This window comes from Momordica charantia (assembly GCF_013281855.1).
Source record: "Momordica charantia cultivar OHB3-1 chromosome 4 unlocalized genomic scaffold, Mcharantia_2.0 BLBB01000004.1, whole genome shotgun sequence".
NCBI classification, from domain to species: Eukaryota; Viridiplantae; Streptophyta; class Magnoliopsida; order Cucurbitales; family Cucurbitaceae; genus Momordica; species Momordica charantia.
Genome location: NW_028275162.1, coordinates 29,587,133 through 29,614,682, shown reverse-complemented (window position 1 = coordinate 29,614,682; position 27,550 = coordinate 29,587,133). Strand labels below are relative to the sequence as shown.

Below are 27,550 nucleotides of genomic sequence, written 5' to 3'. Positions count from 1 at the left end.
AAGACCAAATAAAAATTTCTGAAAACTACCCTCTACAGAAAAATAAAAATGTACGCAAAGAAGTTTAATTTTAAATGGAAAAATAACAAAAAAAATTGAAGTTATTATTAGAGGTAGACAGTAGACAGAGTCTAAAGCTATTGAATCAGGGAAATGAGAATATGCTCTACATAAATTACATTTATAAATAGTTAAGAGGTGGTTGTTGTCCCTTACTGCTAAATTTCGAAAGCCAGCTAAGTTCTGTACATTTGGCTTTCAGCTTTTATGGCTTTAACTTGACTTAGATTACACATCTCACTTCAGATTTCTCAATATTCCTTTAAAGTTTAAATAAATAGCTACATGTCTTGCTTAGGCTTTCTGCTCAACTCTGAATAGTGGCCACCCATTAACTGCAAAATCTCCTCCCACAGTCCCTCTGATGCGCCTCCACAAAGTAGATTTGAGCTACAAGCAGCCACATACCAGTAATCTGATTCAATCTCCTCCCTCAACTGATCCAGTTGCCACCCAGCATAACCCACAAAGAATCTGAAGTCCTGAGGTTTAAGGATTCCCTTCTTCACCAGCCCTGCAGCTCCATCGAGGCTGTTTCGAGCGCCATAGCAGAGGCCAGGGATCACTTCTTCAAAGCCATGGAGTTTTGGTTTTTCTCCGGTTTTCAGCAAAAACATGCTCGCCTCAAGAGGCCCTCCAAAATGCAGAGAGCAATCAGAAAATGTAGTTGCCAAGTCAAGATTATTTGGTTTCATATGCTTGATCTTTTTTTGAAGTGGGCGATTAATAACTACTCCGAACGGCCCCTCTTGAGGATGTCTGGTTCCAGATCTGAGGAGAAGGACGACTGTTCGCTCAAAAGTGCGAACACCATCCAACTTCTCCGTAGCAACAAGGACACAGCCAGTCTCTGGTATAGGAATAGGATGTGCCCACTTCAGGCCAAGAGGTTTAGACTCGTGGACATTTGCACTTTGGACATTCACATCGGTGTCCACCTTTTCTGCCTGCAAAAAATCCACACCACAGAAAATGGTGGGATCAAACGGTTCATATTCTCTTATCAAAGATGAGAAACTGTAGTGATAAGACATTTACACCAAGAGTTTATATGTATATTTTTTTATTGACCTTGGTTGTTTGAATTTATATTCTATCTGATAATAATACTAGAAAATGTTATTTGTCGTATTACTCTAGTATTATTATCTGACGACGATATACCATTTTCAATATGACGCCCACAAGAGAAAGCAGGACAAAACAAAGCAGGAACCGCATGTCAGACCACAGCACACTTGCTGTGCAACTGAAAACAATTACGTACCCAACTAGACATTAATAACAGCAACTATGCCTAGAAAAAGTATAAGTCATTCAAGAAAAACCCAGCAGGGAAAAAGATGAAACTAGATAGCTCTTCTCACAACTTTAAGTAAATGTTTCCATATTTTTGTGTGTCGTTCATTGCTCATGATCACAAGTCGCAATCAGCTTATTCCACTGAACTCGCAGAAACATCCGGCCCTCCAGTAATCCTCTTAATATAGTTAAACTTCTCAGGCTCAACAGTTAGATCACTACTAATACTATTAATATAATGACAACTCAATTTTAGAAAACCATCTAATTCCAAGACAATCAAATAAAATGTATTCGAACTTGACAAAAGCAGCTAGTATAATATAACCCAAAGGGCACTGCATCTGGTAAATGAATCGGATATCCCTTGCAGAGATGACTTAGCTCCCCTACCCCTATTTCTCTCACACACACATATATACAGGACTGATCAAAGCCCCGCTGCCTCCTACTTCTTCTTCTTCTCGCCTCCTCTACTCTCCTCTCCTCCTACTTCTTTCTCAACACTGCTGCCTCTTCTTCTTCTTTATCTTCTTCTTCATTCACCTATGTTCTATAACTTTGGGGAGTACGTGAGTTTTAGGCTGATTTTTTGTTTTTGGTTTCTAGAGAAGAAAAAAAAACCTGCAGGCCACAAGTGATGGTCGTCGATTGATGAAAAAGAAATAAGAGAACTAAGTAAAAGAAAAAAATAAAAAGGGAATCTGGAGTGGGAGGAGAAAGATCGAAAAGAAAAAAAGGTAAAACCCTAATGTGTATGGTGGGCTGAGGCCTAATTTCATGAAGGTCTATTAGGCTAAAATTTAAAATCTATTTAATTTGTGCTGCTTTAAGTTTAGGGTTGATTTTTATTTTCTTATAATGACGTATCCCAAACGTGTACTGGCCGTATCTCCGAAGTGTCGGATTCTTTAAAAAATATAAAATAATTTTGGACACGTGTCCAACACCAACACTTCTTCCTTTTAAGTGTGTCCGTGCTACCTAGATAGAAAGGCCTCTCAGCTCATCAAGAGGTCATTTAAGTTGTGATCTGTCAAAGGGAGAAAATTTTACACCAGCCAAAGGCCATAACAAAAACACCATAAAAGAATCTATGATAAGGCCAATCCACATAACATCATAATGTAGTAAAAGGAAAAATAAATGATCATTTTTGCTCTCACATCTCTTTGTCATAACTAACGAATACAACCTTAGCATTCAATGAGAGGATTTCTACCCTGAGTGAGCTAGAAACATGGTATTTTGCAAATACCCGATTACGCCTATTTCCTAATCAGTATGATCAATTTTTCATTTCCAAAAGGAGAATATAGAATTCACTCAAAGAAAAAAGAATCACCTGCTCACGAGCAAATAAGTTTGCCCTGAATTCTCGCCAGTCCAAATTAATATGATGTGATTTCTGGGAAGAAGTTTCATTACTTTTGTTGCCATCAGAAAAATTGTTTGATTTAGCGTCTTCTCCAGGAATTGAGTGATCTCCATTTCCTGCACTTAAGAAAGCAAAACAAAAAATGATATTTCTCATGGCAAGCATGTAAAGTACAAAATGCTAAACGTAGTACAAGGAGTCCTATCAACAAAGGGCATAAAGAATAACTAAGATATAAGAATGTTCAGGTACAGATAACAAATGTAGACAGGTATCAATAAGACACCTTTTACTTAAGCATAACAGATTCATGAGCGACAAAAGTAACACAATATTGCCCTAGATCTTGAGGACCTGCCTATGATCCATCATGGAGATTTTGAAAGAAGTGCACTTTAATTAAACATCCAGAACCTCTCCAAGGAGATTGGCAGCATCTAACTTTCACATTGTGGAGAAGCTTGTTCTTTTTCGGCTTTCGAACCTTTCCAATTTTTAGGCAAGCCCCACAACTAAGCTATCTCCACTGTCACACTAAAATAGCATCTACTAGGATATGCACCTCTCCTGAAGGAACATGCCAACGATACATCAAACTCCGGGACAAAGCAACCTCTTCATTATTAACATCACCGTCAGAAGCATCTCTTTCAACTGGAAATGGAGGTGAAAAATATATTAATATTATTCTCCTTTCTATAACTTTTGGGTGATGTATCCATGGCTTGTACTATTTCTCCAGGATTCCTCAATTTCCCAAAGCAACTGTTGAAGGCTAAAGCACTAATTGTCGAGAACCGTTAGTTTATGAAAGTAGGCAGATTACAACAATCACATGTAATAGTCAAAAAAGAAGTTGAATGAGGTTAACAACATAATATATGTATAAATGGTATGATGCAATCAATGATGGACTTCTCACGGCATGAAAAAGTACTAAAATAGGTACTAATCATCCATAAGAAGTCATTTTAGATAAAAAAAAATGTAAAGTAAAAAACAGACCACAAACATCTAATTTCCATATGCAATTTCCTACAGAAGCGGAAGTCTGAATTTACCAATAATGAGATTATTACTAGTCTTCTACCCGTTCTCAATCATTCAAATTCGAAAACCTCCTGAAATTAAGGATCCAAGTAGCTCTGCACATTCCAAACCTCCTTGATCATTCTATTCCTACAATCAGCAAGATAGGAAATTCTAACACTACCGCACCTCAAATTCTTTTTATTAAAGAAAAATAAAAAAATACTTCTCCATTTACATGTATCGCCTGATTTCTGTGAGTACCTCAGGTATGCACACAGCAAAATTCCATAACACAGAGTTATCATCCATAGGTGCTACAGTGATAAGAACATACTCCCCTCAAAATACAACACTTCTTCAATAATTGATTCAGCATGGTACTAATCTTATTGGGCAAATCAAATGTGATTGAGACTCTTTTCAGGAATGAATTTTGTGAGTTCAAGTGCACAAATGTAGAAAGAGTCAAAGACCTATTTATAGACCATGGCTGATTGTTAGTAAACGGGAATGTTTGTCCAAGCGAATTCATCATAATCATTCGCATTAGATACAATATAACGACTTCTGTCATGCCCCTAAGCACACAGATGCAAGTCTTCATTGGGTAAACGCCCACACCCAATGGACACATCTAGGAAAATAAAAAGGCTCATCACTACAACACGAGTACGAACTGCAAGGTACACCCTAAAGTATCCAATACAACTTTTGTGATGTGCACGCCTGCATCATCAATATTAGGCGTGCTCTGTGCAACCTTATTAGGATAACCACATTATGCTCTGTATCAAAAGAGGAAAAAAAACACACACAGACACATACACATTATGCCTTACTTCAAACAAGATTTTTGTCATTTAATTGATCGTTCTTTTACCTTGGAATAACGATTAAAACTCGACTCTTGAATTACACTAATGAGCGTGAACCCACAAGAACAAAAATGCCAAAGTTAATGTTTTTCCCTACCACTTTACATAAATAGTAAAATATCAATTTAAAGAGGTAAAAGTAAGATAGTCCAGGAAATGAATTGTTTTAACAACACTTCATACTCGGTAGCTGGGAAAATCAAAACCTGTAGCGTTAATTTAGAACGCTATCTTTGTCCTAAAGCTGGTATAGTATAGCTGTACCGCAACTGCTGGGTTGATGTCCAGGTTTTAGGTTTTAAGCTTAGATAAGTCTGCAGTCAGTATTGTAATCGTTATTCCCAGCAATTTTTAGCAGGCAGCGCAAAAGGCCATATATCGTAATTCCATGGAAATGTCAAAAGAATGACCGAACCCGTATCGTGAAAGAAGCATAAAAAAACAAAAACAGAAGAAAAATGGGGAGGATCAAACCCCAATAATTGAATGGTTCCAGAAGAAAATAAGTACCAGGAGATGGAGAGTTGTCGTGATTCTTCTTGGCAATCGCTGTGACCAGAAAAGAGCGATAGGCAGAAGCGGTAGAGCAGAGCTTGGGCCTGAATACTCGGATCTCAAGGAGGCCGAGAAGTTCAGCGCCAAAGGCAGAGGGATGTGGAGAAGAAAATCTTCTGGTAGACTTGAGGAAACTGGAAGAAATAGGTCTATTGGGTGAGAGGGGGCTGGGGCTGGGAGTGGCGGTGTTCTTAACATGTACAGCAAGGAGATCCATATCCGATTATCAATTTCGTGGGCGTCGGAAACGATGATCCACCCGAGAGAAGAAGATAGAAAAAGGGAAACGAGAGAATATTGAAGATTAAAAGCCAAACAATCAGCAGCTAACAGACTTGTAGAGAGAGATGAAAACGACGCAGAGGGAGAGAGAGAATATGCCATAATTTAACGGAATTATGTTGGTTTGGTGAGGTGAGGTGTGGGCGAAGTCATACAGTGAGACTGCGAGTGGGGGAGTTACCGAGTGAGGTTAAGCCGTCCCCTTGTTTTTTAATAACCAAAAAAAATACATTTATATAATTATCTTTTTTTTTTTAGTACATGTTTAACGCTTTGGCTTTTAAAATTTATCATTGATGATTAATTGCAAATAAAAATATATCTATCAGCATTTTATGACATTTTGGTAAATATTTGATAGAATTGTTTTCAATAGTGCTAAATAGTTGATTTGTTGACTATGTTATTATTTGTAATTGTAACTCTCGAATTCTTCAAAATAATTTATACAAAGTTTAAATTGAGTTATGCATAGTTGTTGGAATAAAGAGGGTAAATAGACTTTAACTGTAATATCTTTTGGCAGTTGTCTCAACTCAATCATCTCTTTGCATCTAATGTAAATTGTCACGTATTTGGTGTAGATTCCTAGTCATTCATGGCCAATCAACAAGTTTACCTGCACCGAAGTGCGAAAGAATTCTTTGGAATTTTTTGTTAGTTTTACCGTACATTTCTAGAGCAATGTAGCTGCAAAAATATTGACAAAACAAATTATTTTTAACTCAATATCAGTATTCTAGAGAGATAATTTTAGATTAAATGTCTCTTCTTGAGTTTCTTTACCCCAAATCAATATCTGAAAGTTCAAATCCCCATCCTCATATTTTGTTGGTACTAATAATACTTTAATGTACTTTTAAAATATTGACAAAAAAAAATGGTACATTTACTCAATATCATTATAATTTTTTTTGAAAAGTCAATTTAAAGTAACTTAAGAGAGAGAGGAGGGAATTTGTCCTAACTTTAAATCTAGTTTCAAAACAAAGCACTGTGTAAGCTTCTCTAACCTCGCCCTGAAGAATATCTGTTTTTCCTAGTATAGGCATAAATTCTATACAACGATGATCAAATCAATTAATAATATATGGGGCTACAATTTTGATTCGTGTGTTGCAGATAAGCACAAAAGATTAGCTAACTAAACTCAATAGAAAAATGAAGAAAGAACCCCAGGGAATGTGGAATATCGTTAATCAGGAACAGATCCACTTGTTTTGATGCAAACGGAAGACATGTAATGTAAGGCTAACGTTTGGGCTTGCAAGACCACAAGACAGAACATTTATAATAGATATACAAAATAATGATGATGCAAGTTCCTATGTGCCTAAACGAAAGAGCTGGGAGGTTGGAGGAACTGAAAACATGAACAAGCTAAGGTGAAATGAATTGAGAAATGAGATATGCAATCTATACGATATCGAGAAAGCCTTGCTTTGCTCCCCTTAAGTTCTAATCCCTTTGAAAGAGGATGACAAGATCCGAAACAGTCCATCTGGATTATCGGCATGCACCTGTTATTACAAAAAGCATGCATGAGATGTGCCCACACCAACACCAACACTACACAATGTGAGCATAGACAATGAGCAAAACCCAATTCCAAATGACCCAAATCTCCGTTGATAACGCCTAAGGTGTGATTAGAGTGGAAGTATAAACCAAGTCAATTAAATGTAGCTTGGATGCGGATGAAGCATCATAAAGGTTGCAATTTCTAAATAGAACAAGATCCTATAGAGTTCTTAACTCAAGTTCCCAATCTTCCACCAAACAATAGAAGGAAAAAGAAAGGATGAAATTATTATACTGGAAACTAACATGCTATCCTACCAAACATAGCGAATAATATTACTTATTATTATAAATTGAGAGAAGAGGGGGAAAAAGATGGGTAAAAAAGAAAAACCATACCCAGTGACCAGCATCCTCGAGGACGTGCATTTCAACGCCACCTCCCTCTTCAACAGCCAGTTCCTCTGCAGCATGGATTCTCCGAATGTCTTCAAGTGCCCATCGATGCAAGCTTCTTTCAGCTTTCAAAAAATTGATATGCACACCACGAGGAACATCTTCCACAATTTTCCTGCAAAACAGTCATATTAGATTGCATTTTCTAATTGGGTGATCAAACTCAAAGCATTTCGAGAGAGAGAAAAGAATTTGTTGATAACCAACAAGTATCTAAGGTTACTACCATAAATTTGTTTCTTCATAGGACTGATACATCTCAGCAATGCCCTTGAGATCAAATACCCATGAAAAGCCAGATGATGGTGAGCCACGAGGCCCAATAGGTCGAAGGTTAGTAACGACCCACTGTGAAACAATGGAATTTTCAGAAGAAGTTCAATCTCAAAACAAAAGCATCCCAAAAGTTGACATATTATATAACAGGTTATGATTATAAGCAGGATAAGTAAACACCTTCTGTGAACTAACAGAATACCAAGAAAGCTCCAGTCTCAAACCAAAGCAAAATGCAGTGAAAGATATAATTTAACATCATTTATATGCTTTCTCCCCACAAAATAAAGGGCCGAGAACCAAGCTCGAAGAGAACCTTTTGGGCATTGATAGATCGAGGGAGGAAGTTTTGTATCTAGCACATTAACACCTCTTTTCATATTCATACTTCGGAACTTTATAGTTATCCACCTTTTATAAATATTTTTTTGTAGTCCCCGTGATTTTTTGGCTTCTTTTTGGCCCTCTTCTGTACTGGTTTATTTATTAATGAGCCCCAGAAAGTATCCAGGAGAATTGAACTCAAAATCCCTGAAATTGATATTTTAAAATATATGTAGTATCATCACAAACTTCGTTTAGCAATTTCTTGGGACTACTTCCTTGAATAATTGAATTAGGAAATAAAAGGACCCTTACAACATGATCTTTTATTTTGATGCTCCATTCAATTACATTAGCCACAAAATTTGCAAGCTTGCGTCAAGATTTGACGTGTTCTCTCATAATTCTCATCAGAATTTAAACACAACAAAGTCTTTGCATTTTTAGGATTGTGCATCAGACTTCTCATCAGACTTGAGGGGAAAGGAGGCTGGTTTAGGATGGTGTGTGAGTGGAGCCTTATCGAAATGATGAATAAAGTCTTCGCATGACAATAGATTCTCAAGAAAGCTGCTTAACTAAGCACCCAAAAGATGAATGAAATCTTCGTGTGACAGTAGAAGCTCAAAGAAACTGCTCAAGTAAACAGTTCAAGATGAAAGACCATGATACCTGTGCTACATCCATAGAAAATCCATGTCGAACAAGAGCATTCACCACATCCTGCTTCGAGGACACCTACCATAAAAGAATATGTATAATAAGTGATAGGTGTCCTTGGGCAGCGTACTTAGGAAAGATATTAATTTACCTCCTTGGGCAGCGTACTTAGGAAAGATATTAATTTTTCAGGATGGTCTTCTCCATCTCCACCAGGTCTAACTATTCCAGGTGTGGCATCCAGAACCCAAACCTACAGAAACAAAGAAAATAAACATTATGAAAAGAAGGGAACATAAAGGGGAAGGACACCAGCTCTATTTAGATTCTTTGAGAGGAAGCCTCCACATAGGAACATAATTTATCACGTTTGATTACCTTCCACTCCAGAATAAATCCTTAATTAATTACTTCTCTAATTCTCTTTCTGTGATAAGAGACATTTCGAAATTCTCAATACCTATGTATTAAATTTTAAAGGCTCAAGAGTTAAAATGTAATCAGTAGGAAGGAACCTACTCTCACTGGCCGAGCCAGAGGTTTAGCAGCCTGTTCTACCATACTCAAGACAACTGCAAAGATAATTTTAAGGTGCAGTAAGCACCAGAACCATTAGCACCTGAAACATGAATAAGATTTCATGTCAAATTGCCCAAAGGTTAGGGTGCATTGCATGTTAGGTTATGAAATACCTTTTCCTCCAAAGCTGTGCCCAACTAGAACTCGAGGTGTTATCTTCAGCTGTCGAACCTAATTAACAATTAATGGAGTTTAGAAAACTCGCGTGCATCTTTTTACATCACATTTAAAGCACGGTATCTCCCCAAGGAGAGAGAACAAATGTAAATAATTTCATCTAAAACTAGATAACTGAGGCCAAATATGACCACAGCCTATTATGGTCAATAACATTAGTTTTAAATTCTCTGTATACCAAATTCAAGGCAGTGGACGATGGTACAAAGCATTGCGTCAACATTAAAAGGCACATCCATATATAATGAGACTAACAAATTCAAGCAAGTCCAATACTCACTTTCCTACATAGACACTGTAAAACGGAAGGGACGTTGTTTTCCATTATAATATGTACATGTAGACACACACAAAACATGTGATGCGCATTATTTTTTTTTTTTTTTTCGAACAAGAAACGAATCTTTCATTGATAGATGAAAAGGAACAATTGTTCAAAGGTCTATTCTTATGCGCATTATAAAAATTAAAATATTTTTAGACCAAGACGAAAAGGTCTATTTTTCTCATGGATCTCATATCAAGAAATGAACACGACTAATAATTTTATTCAATGTCTGAAGACCACGCACCAGCTTCAATACATCAAGAGCAGTAGCAGAAACAGTGTGAGGGCTCATCTTCCTAGTTAAGGTTGAATCACCATGACATCGCAAATCTACCAGAAGAAACTACAAAATAACAACACATGAATGAAAGTAAGCAACTTTGTTAAAACTTAAAACCAAGATGCCCTCTTTAAATTTCAACCAAAGATATTTAGATATTAAAATGTATGAATGCAACCAAAAGAGTGAGAGACTATAATTGAGTAGATACAAGAACGGTGAGCAAGCATGTGTGTAGGTGTTGTCACATGGTTTCTAATTCTAGTGCAAGCATGAAAATGTATATATATATATATATATATACATATATTTTTTTTATTTTTTTAACAAGAAACATGAAAAGATTTTGTTTGATAAGAAACACAAAAGAGAAAATTTAAAACATGCTCAAGGTTGTAAGTTTCCAGTGAAAGAATCCACTATTTTCCTCCGAGAAAAGTTACACTGTTTAGAACAAAAAACCGAAAGTAGATCCCCCCGTCCCCAAGCAGACACACCATAAAAAAGCTACCTGCCATTCTGGAAATTCTTTTGCCAATCTTCTAGCAAAGGTTCCTGTAGCATAAGGTACTAAGTGAGCACTCCAACTATCAAAGCTACAGTTACAGAAGGCCAAGTATAAAATTGCGATCTTCACATCTAAATTTCATATCTAGTCCTTTACACACACATGCACACTCAGTCCAAGTTGGCACCATCGTCCAATATTCACCAATGAGTACAGCTTATCTTTACAGTATAAGTACAGTATCTTTTTCATGGGAGTGGAAAATTAGCAAGTGGATACAAAATAATGGCGTTAAACTTCTTTACAGTACAATTAAAAAAATTTCACGGAAGTGTAATATTAGCAAGTGGATGCAAAATAATAGCATTAAACTAACTTCATTATGTACATTAATTCCCTGACTCCAATAATTCATGCAGACCTAAAATCCAAAGACACTTATTATTATTATTATTATTATTTTTTCTGATGAGAAACAAAACTTTCATTGAGAATAATGAAAAAGATACAAGAGATACAAAAAAGCCTACAAAAAGGCATAAAAAAAAAACAGCCCTAAAAGAGGAGATCCCCTACAGAAAAAGACTCCAATCCAAAAGAATAAGGCCAAGTGAATAATTACAAAAGGGCTTAGAAACCGAGCCCCATAAAGAAGTGTTAAATCTAACGATATCCCAAACATAATCCACAGATTTCTCCACCCCCTAAACAAACTATGATTCCTCTCCACAGCCAAATACCCCATAACATAGCTAGAAAGCCAGTCTGCCATAAAAATCAACCCCTGTCACGAAAAGGGAGTATAAAAGCACCTCCTCCATCATGGCCCTACAATCCCTAGCACGGACCCAGGATATCCCAAAACACATAAAAGAACGGTACCACATATCCTGAGCAAACTGACAAGTCCACAACAGAAGATCATTGAGATGAGAAGAAGAAAGAAGAAAGTCCATTAGTGCTCTTTTAGTGATAATTATCTTACAAGGTTTCATACTCTTATCATATTTAGTCTGTCTGATCATCAATCCATTGTGATAACATCATGTGAGTCTGTGGCTAAATACTATGCCATCAACCCGGCCATCTAGCATGACAAAAGATCAAAACATACTCAAAGCACCATGTCTCTTAACTATTCAGAAAGCATGTAAGCAGGTTAAGAAAAGTATTCAATACAACCTAAGAAATTTAAGTGCATACCCCAGTTCTTTCTGCTGCCTAGAATTCCATGCAGAAAGACTGCTGTTGGTGGATCAGATGATGGTCTATCCATAATATTACTCCACTTTACCTGCTCAGACCACACAGAAACAGAATTTAACAGTACACTGGCACAAAGCATGTGACAGCAATACATAGGCTTCATACACCTTCCCCTCCCTGATATTTCAGAAATTATTTATATATACAAAGGGAAATCAGATTGCACCAGAACCTTTGCACAATCTCTTTTCTTACAAATATAGAATAACTCACTAAAACACACATTTGTTCTTTTGTAAGATTACTGAAAAGAAAAGAATTTCTAAAACATTTCAGGTACCCTGGTTTTGTTTTTGTTTCTTTTCACCGAAAGACATGATCTTTTATTTTTAATGAAAGAATACCAAAGGACCAACCAAGGGGCCAACAAGAAGACCAACAAAAAAGAGGGGGGGGGGGGGGGGGGGGGGGGGGGGGGGGGGGCTTACAGAAGCAATAGCCCAAAAAGGAGCCAAGCAGGAACTAGCCTATAGTAAAAAGAAACAAAAATTCTGCAAAACACTTATGATCTGAAAAGGAAAATATTTACAAATTTGTGTTTGCATGCGTTAAGACTGAAAAATCAAAGAATACCACATGTAAGATAGAAAAACAAATGAGTTTTACAAAGGTTTGTGGTGGCTCCCGTTCAATTACCTTAGTCTAAGATTGTGAGGAGTCTGAGGTTGAGAGATGGGCTTCTTTGGTGGGTTACGAGTTAGGATCCTTGGTCTCCCTTTGGGAGCCAAACCTATGCACATTGCTTTTTGGAATTTGGTGATTGAAAAGGTTCATAAATGGCTTGCCTCATGGAAAAAAATCTTCTTTTCAAAGGGTGGGAGATCAGCTCATCCAATCGATCTTGAACAGAATCCCGATTTATTTCATGTCTTTCTAGAATTAAAAAGTTGTTTAGAGATTTCTTAGGGGAGGGGGATCCCAGTTGATCAGTTGAGAGATTGTTTCAAAACCAGTCTTGTTGGGAGGGCTAGTTTAGTAATTTATTGCTTCTTAATGAGGTCTTGCTCGTAAAATGGCTTTGGCACTTCCGCTCAAAAGATCTTGCTCTTTGGCAAAGGATAACTGTGAGCAAGTATGGGTGTAATCCTTCTTAGTGGATTTCCAATTATAGGATCAAAGATACTTTCAGGAACCCATGGAGATCTATTGCCCTAAGGTATTCGAGTTTCTCTAGCTTGGTCAGGCTTATTGGAGGATCAGGCGTCTATTTTCTTTTGGGAGATTGTTGGCTGTCTCTTTCCTAGACTTTATCACTTGTCCTCGTTTAATTTGTGCCTATTACATCTATTATTTTTCTCACTGTAGATTCTTTATCTTTCAACTTTAGCTTCAACCATCTGCTGTCTGATCGTGAGTCTTTAGATGTTTCTTTGCTCTGGCTAATTTCTACCCTCAAACGGGAGTTAGGGATATTCAGTTTTGGTCTCTTAGCCTGTCCATGGATTTTCCTTGCAAGTCCTATGTTTATCTTCTTAATGGATCACCCTTCTCATGGGTTCTTTGTTCTCCTTGTTCTGGTAGGCTCAAATCCCCAAGAAGGTGAGAATTATTTCCTTGCAAATCATCCATGGGAGGATTAATGTCATGGATTGCATACAGAGATTGTCTTTTAGTGGTGTAGAGTGTGTAAAAAGGTAGCGGAAAGTCTGGATCATGTTCGGGGAGTGCCAATTTGCTTAAGCAATTTGGGACGACTTCTTGGGGACTTTCAATATGCAGTTGGCTCATGGCAACTGGTGTAGGCTTGTGTGGAGGACGCTTTGTTCCATCCCCTTTTCACGATAAAGGGACATTTCTGTGGCAAGCAGCCTTTTTCATAGCTTTATGGAACATTTGGCAAATAGGATAGTCTAATTAGGAAAATTGCTTTGGGGCTTGGCTAAGTTCAATGCCTCTCTTTTGGCTCCCGTCACCAAGGACTTTAGTGGTTATCCTTTATCCCTCATTCTTTTTAATTAAAGCCCATTTTTGTAATTATTTATGTTTTATATCTTTATTTCTTTTGCTTTGGTTGCCTTTAAGCTCCTTTTGGCTTGGGCTGTCCTTCTTTTTGTATTGCTCTCTTGGATTCTTTCGTTTTTTTCTCATTAAAGCAAAAAAAATGCATTTGGTGGCTCACGAACAACTCAAAATTTCAAAACTCAATTTCACCCATTCAGTCCTGCCACTAAATTATCACCTTGTTCCATCGACAACCAGTCTTAAAACATGAGGAATGAAGACAATATCTGCATACAAGACCAAGGAAGAGTAAAAAGGATGCATAAAACTTACAAGTGCTCCTTGAACTAGATCAAAGGCCTGTGAAAAAAGCATCATAGCCTTAGTTAAATTAAAAACAAATAGGTAAAAGTTTAAGTTCTTTGATATTACCAAGCATTAAATCATAAAACAGAAAGTTTTACATTGACTGGCATTATAGCCTTGTAAGCTTTAGAGGATAATAGATACCAAAATTTCAGAAGCCCTTTTTGTAATATTTTGATGTGCAACTGTCTCATCTAACAATGCTGCACGAATAGATGAATGTTTAATTGCAATGCTGGAGCAACCATAAACTGATCGAGGCAAGCGCACGGCATTCTGCAGAAAACACATAATAATCATTTTTCAACTAGAAACCAAACTTTCTTAGGCATGTCTTCTACTATTGCCACACAGATGAATTCTGTTTAAGTAACAATTTTACTCTAAATAGCAATTAAGATATCATTTTAACACCATTTGTTTGAAATAAGAACTCAATCATCATGGTCAGCGTGATTGAGCAAACGACCAAGATTAGGTGCAAAGGCATAAGTAGCTTGACTTCAAAGACCTCCCCAACGAAATAAAAGTTGATCTCAGAACAGCTGGCAGTTTAAAGTGAAAATGTCATTATTCCTCTCCGCTAAAAAAATACCGAACCATGTAAGGGTTTGGTTAGTGGACCTAGAAACTTATAGATAATAAAACAGTATCCTGCAATCTCCGTTTTCATAAACTACCATAATCACCGATACGAGCATGACTCGGTTTGACATAGCTTGGAATACCAACCTCTTCCTCAAGTTCGTGACCTTCAAGGTAAATAATCAGATTCTGGAAGGACCACTGGGTTGGAGACAGAACTCTAGAAAATGCTTTTCCTGATCTTTTCATAGTTTTAACGAGACAGGATGATACTATAGCTAGCTGCTGGAACGAAGAACATCAAGCCTGGGACAGTGGGACTTGGGTTTCAGTAGGGGGCTTTTTGATAGAGAATTTGAAAGCTGGTTGGGCCCCACAAACCAGCTAGATACGGTTGGTTTGGTAGATTCAAAAGATGGGGTTATTTGGAACATTGACACTTCGGGAACCTTCTCAACCAAGTCTACCTTCATAAACATCACCAAGCCTTGTAAAGTCCCAGCACCCCCTTCTTAAGGCTATTTGGAAGTCTAAGCTTCCAAAGAAGATAAAAGTGTTCCTTTGGTCAGTGGCTCGCAGGAGCTTGAATACTCATGATCGTCTCTAGAAAAAATGCAGAAATTGGTCCCCCTCTCCCTCGGTATGCCCTCTCTGCCTTAGTGAAGAAAAAGCATTAGATCACCTTTTGCTTCACTGTCCAACAACCTACAAGTGCTGGTCACAAGCTTTAAGATTGTTTGATCTTGAAATCTGTCTCCCCCGTAAGGTTGATGAATGGCTCTCCAAGCCCTAAATGGAGGCTGCTTCCGTAATGCTAAAGGAACTATGAGGATCTTTGCTGTAGCTGCAATTTTGTGGAATTTACGGAGGAAAATAAACAATAGAACTTTTGAGAACAAGTCTTTAGATTTTTCTATTTTGTGGAGCAATGTACCACTTACTACTCCGAGGTGGTGCTACAGTTTCAGCAAATTCTTTTGTAACTACTCCTTAAACTCTATACTCCAAAATTGGAGGGCTTTCTTGTAATAGCTCCATTGGGGAGGGGTTCTCTCTACCCCTTGCCGTCAGGCTGTTCTTCTTTTCTGTGATTAATACATACCTCTCATGTCTCTTATTAAAAAAATGCATGACTAAACGAAGCACTATTATCTTGGAGGGTTGAAAGCTTGATGATAGCCCCACAATTGTGGAACTAAAAGAACTCTACACTAAGCTCGCAGTTAAAATTAAATTTAAAAAATCCAATTGGTAAACAATTTTTACACCAAGCTTGCATGCGAGACTGATGTATTTGTTTACTTTTGTCTTTTTCTCTTGGTCGGTCCGAGCCGAATCAAATCAGATTAAAGTAATTAGGAAAAATCCTTGTGCGCGTTTTATCTTCTCTGGGTTTTTTACTTTTACGTGAACGGAATACTTTTGACTTCTGACAAAACAGAAAAAAATGGGCCAATTCTAGCCTAGCTAAGACACTTTGAGATGGTCAAGTCGATGGTTGCATCCCAGTCCGTAATTGTTGAACTAAAAAAACTGTTAAAAATCGAAACACGCTAAGACTGCGCGTAATTTATCATACTGGCTTTTTCTTTCTCGAGAATATTAAGAGAATTCGAAACCACGACCACCATTTGAGCTATGTTTCGGCTAGCATGTTGGTATGACAGAATGATAAAGAGAGACAACATATGTACTACATCGACAGTTTCGATTATTGCGTTGAAAGCATGACGTTAATATTGCAAACTAAGGACTAGGGAGAAATCATCTAGACAATTTTTCTTTTTGCATTTACTGTTTAAATTTAATTTTTTAAACGAAAAGGTACCTGGAAAGGATGGTTTAAACTGGTCGGATTAGCAGGCCAGCTGATCCGGCGATCGAATCGAAAGCTCGGGCTTCTCACCGCTGAACCAACGGCGGATCCGGAAAATGTCGCCGCGAAACTCGCAACTATCGGCATTGCACGGCGAATAGACAAAAATGAGGAATCGTAAGCCGATATCTTCCTTTTGAGAGGGAAGATTCGGAGGGGCAACTTTTAGGTGGATAATTCAGAGAGGAATTGTGGGGAAAATTGGTGCACAGAACGGGATGAATGACGGTAAATTAAATTAGGAAGAGGAAATGAAAACGAGAGGCGGAAAAAGCGAGGTTGGCGCTCTGACGGGGCGCGCCAAGTTAGCTGGGCTTAGACCATCGAGCGACGCGCGGGAGACTGTGTGGCATGTTTAACACCTGCACGACGAAATGACTGCCTTGCCTTGCATTGCCTATGGTCGGTGATTTGTCCTTGTGAGTTGTGACACTTTAAAACTAAAAAACAACAAAAAGAGCCCACCTCCTAGCTGAACTGGTGTATGCATCTTCGGTGGAATGGTAAATGTTCTAATCCTCCTCACCTGTAATTCAACTTGTTTGATCACACAAATTGATCAAGTTCGGACCAACGAGGCTAGAGCACGGTCAATTTCAACGCTCAAATCAGTCTTAATCTGATTTATTACTTGGGAACACGAAATATTGCATACCTAAAAAGTAGAGTGGGTTCCTATATGTATAAGACGCAACATCATAATCATCACTCGTCCTTTACCAAGGCGTTAAAATTACATGGATGTAGTATGATTTTCATTCTATAGGTGAGTTTAAATTATAGTGTAATTGAATGAAACATAGTAACATTATCAAATAAAAAATGGAGCCATCGTTTAAATAAACTTTATAATTAGTCAATATTGAAATTGTATTCAAGTATTGGTTAAATAAACTTTGTTTGATCCAGAAAAAGACCAACCTCGAAATCCACGTAGGTCGAAGTGAAATAGATGATCTTCCTGAGCCTCCGAAGAACCTGCGAAACAAGGTTAGAATCTGACGAGCAAGTTAGCTCTTATCCGATCTAACTCAATGAATGCAAATGGATTCGCATACCTTGTATTGAGAGCAAAAATCTCTATTTATAGAGATTGGATCTGACAGAAGTCCCGACATAGGGCTAACGGTCGTCCGACCGCCCGTAAAACGTGACGTGTTGCCCTTGAATGCGACTTTAGGTCGGCTCGGATCATCTGCACAATAATATAACGGAGGAAACTAGCTCAGCTCATGCCAAGGCATCGACCTGAAAGGACTTGAGCAAATTGGTATACTCTAAATAATTGTATTCCAATATTGATTAAATAAACTTTATAATTAGTCGAGATTGAAGTTGTATTCAAGTATTGATTAGCCGTGCAGATTAAGACCGACAAAACTAACTAAACTCGTGAGTGAGTACATATTGAATCCTATAGTTATTGTACTTGAAACAAAAAAACTCATGGTTTGGACATAAAAAAGATAGACTATATTCGATGGGTCCAATTTAAATTGTATAAACTAACCCAATAAGTTAAATTTGATGAATGGTTTAAATCGAGCAGACCACTAGCCCATCTATCGGGTTCGACCTCCAAATTTTCGGGTTGACCCGACCCAACCCGGTAATACCTTTATTTATATATATATATAATAATAATTTATATATTTTAAATTATAAATATATCAAAAAAAATTTATCTTCAATATCAACCCTCCATTAATTTTAATCCTAGTGGTTAATTATAGGTTAGAACTCTCCACCTTTTGATTTTGAATCTCGCTTCCACTCAACTTTCTCTCCTCCATTTTCTTCCCTCATTCAAGCTCTCCGTGGCCAGCCTTCATAGCTCCGTCGCCGTCGGCTGCAACTTCCATCGCCGTCCATCTCTCTTGTTGCAGCCCGTTGTCGTCGTCGCGGGTCAGTTATTTGTTTTATATTTTTGTGACATAGTTGTATAAAATAGGAGCAACTTTTCATTTAGAGATTTTGATTATTCTTCGTGAACCATGTTGTACTTTAAGGTTAGAAAAATATATGGGAGAAAAGAAAATGAATAATTTGATAAAACAACCGACCTGATTCGAAAATTTTGGGTTAGATTGAACGTCGATTTTAGACCAATCAGTTTTCACATATATTCGGGTTCGTTCAAAAAATACCTCTAATCCGACTCAATCCAACACTCCTACCAACAATCCATCGGTTCGGTTCAGTTGTTTTGGTCGATTCGAAATTGGTTCGACTGTCGTAGGAACGGTGTTGGTTCTGGTATTTATCGTTGACTGGCAGGCAAGCAGCTCTGGCAGGCAAGCAGCTCTGGCAGTGAACAGTTAAATGTTAGTTTCCATAGCGCCTTCATTTTTATCTGTGTTCTCTTTCTTTACTGTTGATTTGTTTCTGCCCATCTCCCTCAGGCCTCAGCCAACATCTGCATGCTGTTGCAGTGAAAATGACTCATTTGGCCGATTCCCGGGTACTCACTAACAAACGTATGCCTGTGATTTGAGAGCAAAAGATGCATAATGGATACTTCTTCAAAGTTGAAACCCAGGAAGGTATCATTTAATAAAATGTTATACTGGATTGGATTGTGTGTGGAGTTGAACCCTCGATTGATCTATTACTATTTATTTATTTTTTTTGGGTGGTGTTTGTTCCTTACTAAATTTCGATTTTTCAGGTTTGTGGGTTGACCTAGCCCGATAAATTTACCTATACGGATGGATATGGAAGATTATGAAATGAAGATCTTTTAAACGATCCAATTCTGTTACGTTCTTCTACCTCCACGTAAGAGGAGAGAAAGATGCAAGACTCAATTCAACTTAAGTCCGAGATCACGCTGGGCCAGCGAGTCCACTTTGTCGGTGATCCCCGACGTACTGGAACTGTGGCTTTCGTGGGAACCTTGGAAGGATATTCAGGAGCCTGGATTGGAGTGGACTGGGACGACAACAATGGCAAGCATGATGGCTCCATCAATGGAGTTCGATATTTCGAGGCGAAGTCAGAACGATCTGGTTCTTTTGTTCGAGTCCAAAATCTGAGTTTCGGCATTTCGCTGCTTCAAGCATTGGAGCTCAGATATAGAGGCGACTCTACCAAAGAAGAAGAGGGTATGTATCTGCACGATCAATCTATGTCTAGCTGCTGCTAGCATGGCAGGGTGATGTGGTCTATGTAATCTTACTTCTTAAACTCAATATGTATTTTTAACTTTGACAGTTTTACTGGAATAACTGCATTCATTTTTTTACTACGGTACTCCATGTGTCTGTCTTGCTGTTCCAAATTGAGATATATCCCCCATTAAAATTATGTTTAATTTGCTACTTTATGCTGCATGTCTTGTACTGTATGCTTCCGATATGCTAATTAATGTACGTTTACTAAGAACAAAGTGCACTATTGTTCAATGCGTAATCAGTTGTTGTACTTAACTACCTGTCAACATTTACATAAGAGCCACGGGTTTATTTTATATAATTCCTCGGTTGCTTAAAGTTATTGGATATGGGTTGTCCTGCATTGCTAATTTCTCTCTTGCAGATGAAATGTATGTGCTCTCAGCTAGTGACAAGCGTGTATCTATTCAATTTGTGGGTAAAGATATTATTAAAGACAAGCTTAGTCGTTTTGAGGAATTAACTAGTGTATCCTTGTCTTATATGGGTGTGAGCTCTCTTGGAAACCCATGTCAAATTGGCTCTGTGTTGCCAAGTAAGTTTCTTGCCCACAATGTAATTTACATTTATCTTCTCAACTGATTCAAATACCTTGTTGATTTTTAAGTTGCTGTTTCTATGCAGACGTGCACCTTGTGTATTTTTTCTCGGTCATTTTTTTGGATAAGAAACATTGTATTAAACCAGAGTAACAATATGAACTAAAAAAAAAAAACCAGAGTAGCAATAGACTATACTCGGATGTTTGGAGCTAAGCAGTGTTTTCTTTTTTTTTTGGGATAAGAAACCGAACTTTTCATTGAGAAAAATGAAATCAAAACAGAAATACAAGGACATACAAAAACAACATCCCTGAAGAAGGAAGTCAGCCTAGAGAAAGAGTTTCCAATCCAAAAGAATATGACCTAACTGATTATTACAAAATAAATTCGAAGCAGACCCCATAAAGTGACATTAAATCTTACGAGGTCTCAAACAGACTCCTACTTTCTTTTCACCCCTTAAAGATTCTATGGTTTCTTTCCAACCAAATCCCCCATAAAATCCCAAAGAACCCAGCCTGCCAAAGGAACCTTCCTTTCAGGGAGATTGATGTCTGCTCTTTAAAATTTGAGGCCAAGCTTCTTTTGATGAACTTTATTAGAGCTTTCTTCGGAGTTGTTAGGAAGAAAGAATACAATATTTCAGGGAGTGGAGAGATTGTTAGCTGTTATTTTGTGGGATAATCTTGATGGGCTTTAGGGAGAATCGTTTTTTTTGGTATCTATAGCTTGACATACTATTGCACTAATTGGGGAGCTTTTTGTAACATTATTATTGTAGGATTTTCTCCATTTTTGTTTGTTTCATTCTATCATTGAAATTGTTTCTTATAAAAAGAGGGTTCTTTATATTCTTGTGTTTTTGAGAGATTTAGTTGGAAATAACTAGACCGTCTTTATACTGAGAAGGATATGCATTGTTCAAAAGGCCATCCTTTCGAACCTTCATTTGGACTTTCTGAGAAACGAAGGGATAACTAAAGCCTGATTTATTTATATTTTAACAATTATGAGACTTCTACCTTGAAACTTCTGAAAGAATATGAACTATTGTCATAATATTTGTATGGTGATTTGGTTTTTGATCAGATTTTTTTTTTGATAAGAGGTTTTTGATCAATGATGTATAACTATTTTATTTAGCAAGTAGATTTCCTATCTTATCTTTTTTTTTTATCTCTTTAAAGATTTTTTTAAAAAAATATAAAGCAATTCCCTTTTTGGCCCCTCTTGTGTGTCCCCTTCCAGTTCAAAGGACAATGTTGATCAACATGTCTGGCCATTTGTTCAAAAGATAGGGCTAGAGTGATTTGGTTAAATGCTATACAAGTCTTTAGGTGGTATGGGAGGAAAGGAATGACAGAATATTTGATGCAGAAATCTGGGATTTGATATCCTCTTGGTGTTTGCTTTCACTTATCATTATCATTATTTTGGTAATTGTTTGGTTTCTTCCATTCAAGACAATTGGAACAACCTTTTGTAAATTGCAAAATAATATCTAAATATCCTCTTGTCCTGTTGCTATTTAAAATCCTATTGTGATCATATTTGTCTCATGTGTAATGTCTTCATTTCAGATCTAAAGCAGCTTGACTTAACTGGAAATTTGCTATCAGATTGGAAGGTACGTTTTGAAGAAAACCATTCTTGTTCACCCTTTTAAGGTACTCACACTGAATATGTACGGATTAACTTGCAATTAACTGCTTTTCAATATTATTACTGCCAGCAGTATTAGATTTCACCATCGGTCTTTTTTATTTTTTCAGTGAATACTTTGGTCGGGTTTATTTAGGTTGATCGGTTGTTTACAGCTTTAGGGTTAAGATTTGGTAGGACTCGTTGTACTCTGTTTCGCTCAAAAGGTGAGGGTTGTCTGTTAGTTTTTTATTAAGGTGAGGGTTGTCTGTTAGTTTTTTATATGTGGTTTTATAAAGTCAATTAGTACATCGCATATATGCCCTTTCCCAAGGGCCAAAGTGGTGAGTTGTAGACTTAAATGTCTTTGAGGTTTGGTCACTATCGTGCACTGTTGGTAGTTTGGATACCCTGCTGGACAATCATTTCAATCTACTTCCATCAAAGAAATAAAAAAGATAGAAAGAAAGAAAGAACGAAAGCATATTTCTGTTGTTTTCCAAATTGTAATTGCTTTGTTTGTTGGCAGTTTGGTGGTCATGAATATCGTTGTCTTATTGTCAATTCCATCTATTACTGCAGGATATTAGCATCATTTGTGACCAGCTACAAGCTCTTACATCCCTCATCTTATCAAACAACTTATTGTCACGTGATATCTCTGGGCCCCTACAACTGAAACACATTCGTATTTTAGTTCTAAACAATACTGGCATAATTTGGATGCAGGTTAGTTGTTAGCATCATGGAGAGAGAGGGAGATATATGTATATTTTTTTTCCTTACCCTTTCTATGTTCAAATTATATCTGGAGTGTAATTTTGTATGACAGGTTGAAATACTTAAGCAATCACTGCCAGCAATTGAAGAACTACATCTGATGGGAAATAATATAAGCGCAATAACGGTATTGATTTGAGATCCTTAAATTTCGTAGTTGTTGGAAGAAAAAATAATAATTTAGTCTCTTGTTGCAGTTGTCTTGCATTAATGATTGATTTCATTTGTTTATTTTTGGTTTGACATCCCTTCTAAAGTCTTGAAAAAGGGGAAATAAGTGACTTTTCTACTAGAAAGGATAGTAAGGGAGTTAATAGAAGTCCATTTATATTTAGACCCGATAAAGAATATGCTCTCAAGGAACTAAGGATGGATGAATAAGGAAGTATTAATGGTGAGGTTTCCCATTTGTGGAAGTGGACAACAGCATTTGAACAGTAAGCATAGTTACAGTTGCTGAGTAAGTTTCCTTATGAATAATTGTTATTGAGGTTACAAAAGATATAATTGTTAAGCTCCTGTTTTTATAAAGGGGCGATTGAATTGTGTAAAACACTTTCAGACTCAATTCAGAGAACAAGTTTTGTGAAAGAGTTGAATATCTCTTACAAGATCTGGAGAATTATGCTGAAGATGCATTGGTCTTTAATAAAGAGAATAGATGACTCAATTAATGCAATATTGATTTTGTTAAGATGATGAAGTAGATAGGACATAACACTGGACTTCTCATCTATGGAGTCCCCATCTGAGTAATTAGACCAAATTTAGATGCTCCGTGTAGAAAGATTCTTCTGCAAACTCGTTGAAAATGGAAAGTGACGACAAGTAGCCTCTTGACTTTATTTGTTTGGTAAATAGTCTGGATTCAAGATGAATCAATGAGTATTCCTTTTTTTTTTCTTTTTTTTTTAAGTACAACAACTTGAAGATATGGGGATTCCGACCTCGAGGAAAGGAGTACATGCCAATTACCGCTGAACTATGCTCACGTTGGCGAATCAATGAATATTCTTAAGCTTGAAATAATGTTGTAGTCTTTCAATGTCTGTGAGGTGCAGGAATGAATCAAATAAGGGAAGAATTTTTTTATTTTCATTTTTAAGAGAAATAAATATTTCATTGATAAGATGAAATAAAAAAAAAGAAGCCAAAACCCCAAAGAGCGGGGATTACAAAAAGGTCCCCCAGAATAAGAGAAGGATTTATAAAGTCAATTAATCAGTTTATAATTGATACAGTTCACTTAGTTCTATGCAACTTTGTCACTCTTTTGACTGTAAATCTGTGTTTCTGTTGAGATCTGTTTTTCAGCCTGTGTCATCCCCTATGGTCCAAGGATTTAATCTTCTGCGACTTTTGAATCTTGAAAATAACCGTATAGCTGAATGGAATGAAATCTTGAAACTTTGTCAATTAAGAAGGTATCGTCTTTTATTTTGTTCTTTCTTCTATTGGGATAATTGGCGGTTGATGAACCCTAAGCTTATTTCACCATATTTGGAACCTTTGACTATGCTATCAGCTTGGAGCAGATTCAGTTGAATAACAACAAATTGAGCCGTATATTTTATCCTTGCTTGTATGAATTGAACGAGTTATTTGGAGGTGTTGAATCACCGGGAGACAATTTTCCATTCCAAAATTTGCGATGCCTCCTTCTTGGTAGATCATCAAGGCTCTTTAACAATTGATATCTCTTTATAGATTGTGTTAGTTAGTTCTCTGATTTCTTTTGTTTCTCTATATACTTCAGGAGGCAACAACATCGAGGATTTTGCCTCCATCGACTGTTTAAACTCATTCCCTCAGTTGATTGTAAGATTTCAATATATATGCACTATCTTTTATTCCTTTTCGAATTGAAGTTATTGGTAATTTCAATTCTTGATCGAGCTGTGCAATTATTGAAGAAGATTTAACTTTTGGATACTTCATATATTATTAACAATACAAGGATAGTTGTTATAGTTGAATTAATTTTTTTAAAAATTTTTATTGATGAATACAGTTGAATTAAAAAATAATAACATTGTTCTTTGTCGTTCACTTCTCTCCATAGTGTTATTTATTCATTTTCTTTTTCCTTCAAGGACATCAGGCTCTCAGAGAATCTAATAGCTGATCCTGGAAGGGGTGGGATTCCCAGATATGTTTTAATTGCACGATTGTCTAAAGTTCAAATAATAAATGGGAGTGAGGTGGTTTGTTAGCATTTGAAGTCCTTTTTCTTTTCCTTATCATTACATTGTTGTTAACCCGAGGACTTTACCTCATATTTTATAGGTAACTCCTCGTGAAAGAAGAGACTCTGAAATACGGTATGGAAATTAATATTTTTTGTGCTTACTGCTTGTCTATTTCGTGTGCATTATTAGTTTCCTCCCATTTTTTGTAATTTCATGTCATTGGATGAAATTGTTTCTTTGTGACATATGAAATTGTTTCTTTAAATGCATCACTAGTTCATGACATATCCTATGCTCAGACCACTTGGCGGTAATCTTTTAAAAGTTCAATAGAATCAGTCTATGCTTTCAAGGTTGGAAATGGAAAAAGAATCATTGGGAAGACAGATGGAAGGGTGATGAACTGTTCAAAGAGACCTTTCTTTGTGATCTGGCCTTGATGACTGTGGTCATTTATCAAGTTCTCTTTTAAGATGTCAAGTTATTATCAAGAAAAATCATATTCTATTATTTTTTTTTAACAGTAGACGAACTTTCATTGATGGAGGAAAAGGAATAACATTATTCAAGGATACAAACTCCCAAATGAATGAAAGAGAGAAACAAAAAATAGAATATAAAACATAGGACAAAACTACAAAGGAGAAAATCATACTAGGTGAATTGGAAGAGAAAACATCGGAAAGAGCACACCATTGAGAGGCTTTGAATTTTGCAATGTTTAAGCATTCTAATGACGGACGACTAGAGTCTTCAAATATCCTTTGATTCATTCGATGGAAGAAAAATCATATCCTTTTAAGAACTTATCATTCATGCAATGTTATAAATTTCAGGGTAAGTAGCTGTCTTTTTGTCATTTATTAGTAGAATAGAAAGGCCAGTTTATTCAGTGACTTCGATCCTTCTCTTACTTCTTAACTTTAAACGTTTATTGCTATGATCCGTGGTTTCATGCTTTGCCATTATTAAGATTTACTTGTGGCGATGGGGGCATGTGTGTCGGTGTGTGTTTGGCAGAGGTCATAGCAGAACTAGTAGTTTTGTTGCGTAAAACCTTGCCATCTATTTTCTGCAGCTACGTACGCATGGTTATGTCAAAGTTGGATAGCAATCCTGAGGAAACATTAAGGCTACATCCTAGGTACCTGCATTCGATTAAAACTTAATTATTTCTATGAGATGTGGTGTATCTTTCCATATTTTGAATAACAAAAGATTAGAAAGTGCACGAACTTACCCCTCGCCATAGGCCAGACGACAATTTCTGTTTATTCATGTTGCTGCTGATGCTGATAGACGTATGCATCAGGTTTGAAGAGCTTAAGAGTTTTCATGGGATTGAAGATAACAGATTGTCAGTCGGACCTGCTGGACCCCAGAAACTGGCTTCTGGCCTCATATGTATGACTATGAGTGAATCTTGAACTTTTAAATATTTGACATTTTAGAACCTCTCCTGAATGGTTGTCTGATAAATTTATCCAGCAATCACTCTAAAGTGCGTGGGAGCATCAATTGGTGAGAAGCCACCATTGACAAAGAAATTACCACCCACTACTTCAGTTACTGTTCTTGCCTTCTAACATACTGTTTTTCTGCTTCGTGTTGCTTAGTTTCACCTCTAAATGACCCCTGTTCCTTCTAGGTTGGCAAGTTAAAGATGCTTTGTGAAAGCTTTTTCAAACTGAAATGTATCAAGCTTAAGTTGTATCTTCAAGAACAGGTTTGGCCCCATATTCACTTTTGAAAACCCGCAAGTAATCTAATAGCCACCTGAAACTAAACTTGCTTACATTCTCAGGATTCGCCCGTGCCGATACCACTCGAGGATGATATGGCGTCTCTTATGGATCTCGGCGTTGGCAATGAGTCTAACATTCTTGTGGATGAAGAGAGTTGAAAGAAATAAACCAAAAGCTTTCTCGATTTTAAATTTAAATTTTCTCTATTACCATGATTCCCTCTAGCTCCCCCAGTGTAACTAACTATATTCTTTTGTTTTTTTTTTTTTTTTTTTTTAACTATATGCCAGTGTAACAAATGGCATCGCTTGACAATTTGTTTTTATGTATTCATTTTCTAATTATAATTTTTTGTTTTATGTTAAATTATGATTTTAGTCATTTTAACTTTCATATCCATGTTTAATTGATCATTAAACTTAAAAAAATGGACATAACTATTTTTTATCTTTCGATTTTGTATCTAATAGGTTATACTTTTAAAAGTATAATTATTCTTAAAAGTCTCACTTGATAAGTATTTTATTTATTTATTTATTTTGAAAATTTAACCAATTACCACTTTGTATTCACATGTTAGCTATTTACTTAAAAAAAATTATCAAAATTTAAGTACAATTTTAAAAACTAAACAAAATAGTTTCCAAAACTTTTTTTAAGCTTGGCTAAGGATTTAAATGTATTTTTAAGAATATTTATGGGTTTTTAAATTATTAAATTTGTATTTAATAGATCCTTAACTTAATAATATTTTTTTAAATTCATGAACTTATTGGATATAAAATTTAATTTTATGTCTAATAGATCATACTGATGAATATTGTAGTGACCTAGTAGACTCTAAATGACCTAG

The 27,550-nt window shown here is 36.5% G+C and overlaps 3 protein-coding genes across 6 annotated transcripts; 1 reads left to right on the top strand and 2 right to left on the bottom strand.

The window, feature by feature from the left end:
* Window positions 1-83: 83 nt before the first annotated feature.
* Window positions 84-5,565, bottom strand: LOC111020207 (electron transporter, putative (DUF179)). Its single transcript, XM_022296797.2, has 3 exons — window positions 5,158-5,565; window positions 2,708-2,856; window positions 84-1,007 (listed from the first exon to the last, which is right to left on the bottom strand). The coding sequence occupies exons 1-3, from the start codon at window positions 5,417-5,419 to the stop codon at window positions 342-344; spliced, it is 1,077 nt and encodes a 358-aa protein (XP_022152489.1). The 5' UTR covers window positions 5,420-5,565; the 3' UTR covers window positions 84-341.
* Window positions 5,566-6,646: 1,081 nt separating this feature from the next.
* LOC111020178 (alpha/beta-Hydrolases superfamily protein) lies at window positions 6,647-16,991 on the bottom strand. Of its 3 annotated transcripts, none has more exons than XM_022296757.2 (13): window positions 16,580-16,989; window positions 14,311-14,442; window positions 14,134-14,160; window positions 11,797-11,887; window positions 10,597-10,640; window positions 10,050-10,148; window positions 9,414-9,471; window positions 9,241-9,293; window positions 8,873-8,974; window positions 8,734-8,799; window positions 7,688-7,809; window positions 7,405-7,576; window positions 6,647-7,004 (listed from the first exon to the last, which is right to left on the bottom strand). In XM_022296757.2, the coding sequence occupies exons 1-13, from the start codon at window positions 16,712-16,714 to the stop codon at window positions 6,936-6,938; spliced, it is 1,170 nt and encodes a 389-aa protein (XP_022152449.1). In that variant the 5' UTR covers window positions 16,715-16,989; the 3' UTR covers window positions 6,647-6,935. The 3 variants fall into 3 exon arrangements, with proteins under 3 accessions (XP_022152449.1, XP_087978671.1, XP_087978670.1); XM_088122545.1 differs by lacking the exon at window positions 16,580-16,989 and adding an exon at window positions 14,899-15,424; XM_088122544.1 differs by lacking the exon at window positions 14,134-14,160 and having other exon boundaries at window positions 16,580-16,991.
* Window positions 16,992-18,838: 1,847 nt separating this feature from the next.
* Window positions 18,839-27,063, top strand: PFI (tubulin folding cofactor E / Pfifferling (PFI)). Of its 2 annotated transcripts, XM_022296786.2 has the most exons (17): window positions 18,839-18,951; window positions 19,030-19,170; window positions 19,296-19,731; window positions 20,165-20,335; window positions 21,923-21,969; window positions 22,566-22,712; window positions 22,816-22,890; window positions 24,078-24,187; window positions 24,289-24,428; window positions 24,520-24,581; window positions 24,857-24,964; window positions 25,050-25,084; window positions 26,031-26,096; window positions 26,265-26,356; window positions 26,441-26,517; window positions 26,601-26,678; window positions 26,757-27,063. In XM_022296786.2, the coding sequence occupies exons 3-17, from the start codon at window positions 19,422-19,424 to the stop codon at window positions 26,853-26,855; spliced, it is 1,617 nt and encodes a 538-aa protein (XP_022152478.1). In that variant the 5' UTR covers window positions 18,839-18,951; window positions 19,030-19,170; window positions 19,296-19,421; the 3' UTR covers window positions 26,856-27,063. The 2 variants fall into 2 exon arrangements, with proteins under 2 accessions (XP_022152478.1, XP_022152477.1); XM_022296785.2 differs by lacking the exon at window positions 18,839-18,951 and having other exon boundaries at window positions 18,981-19,170.
* Window positions 27,064-27,550: the final 487 nt, after the last annotated feature.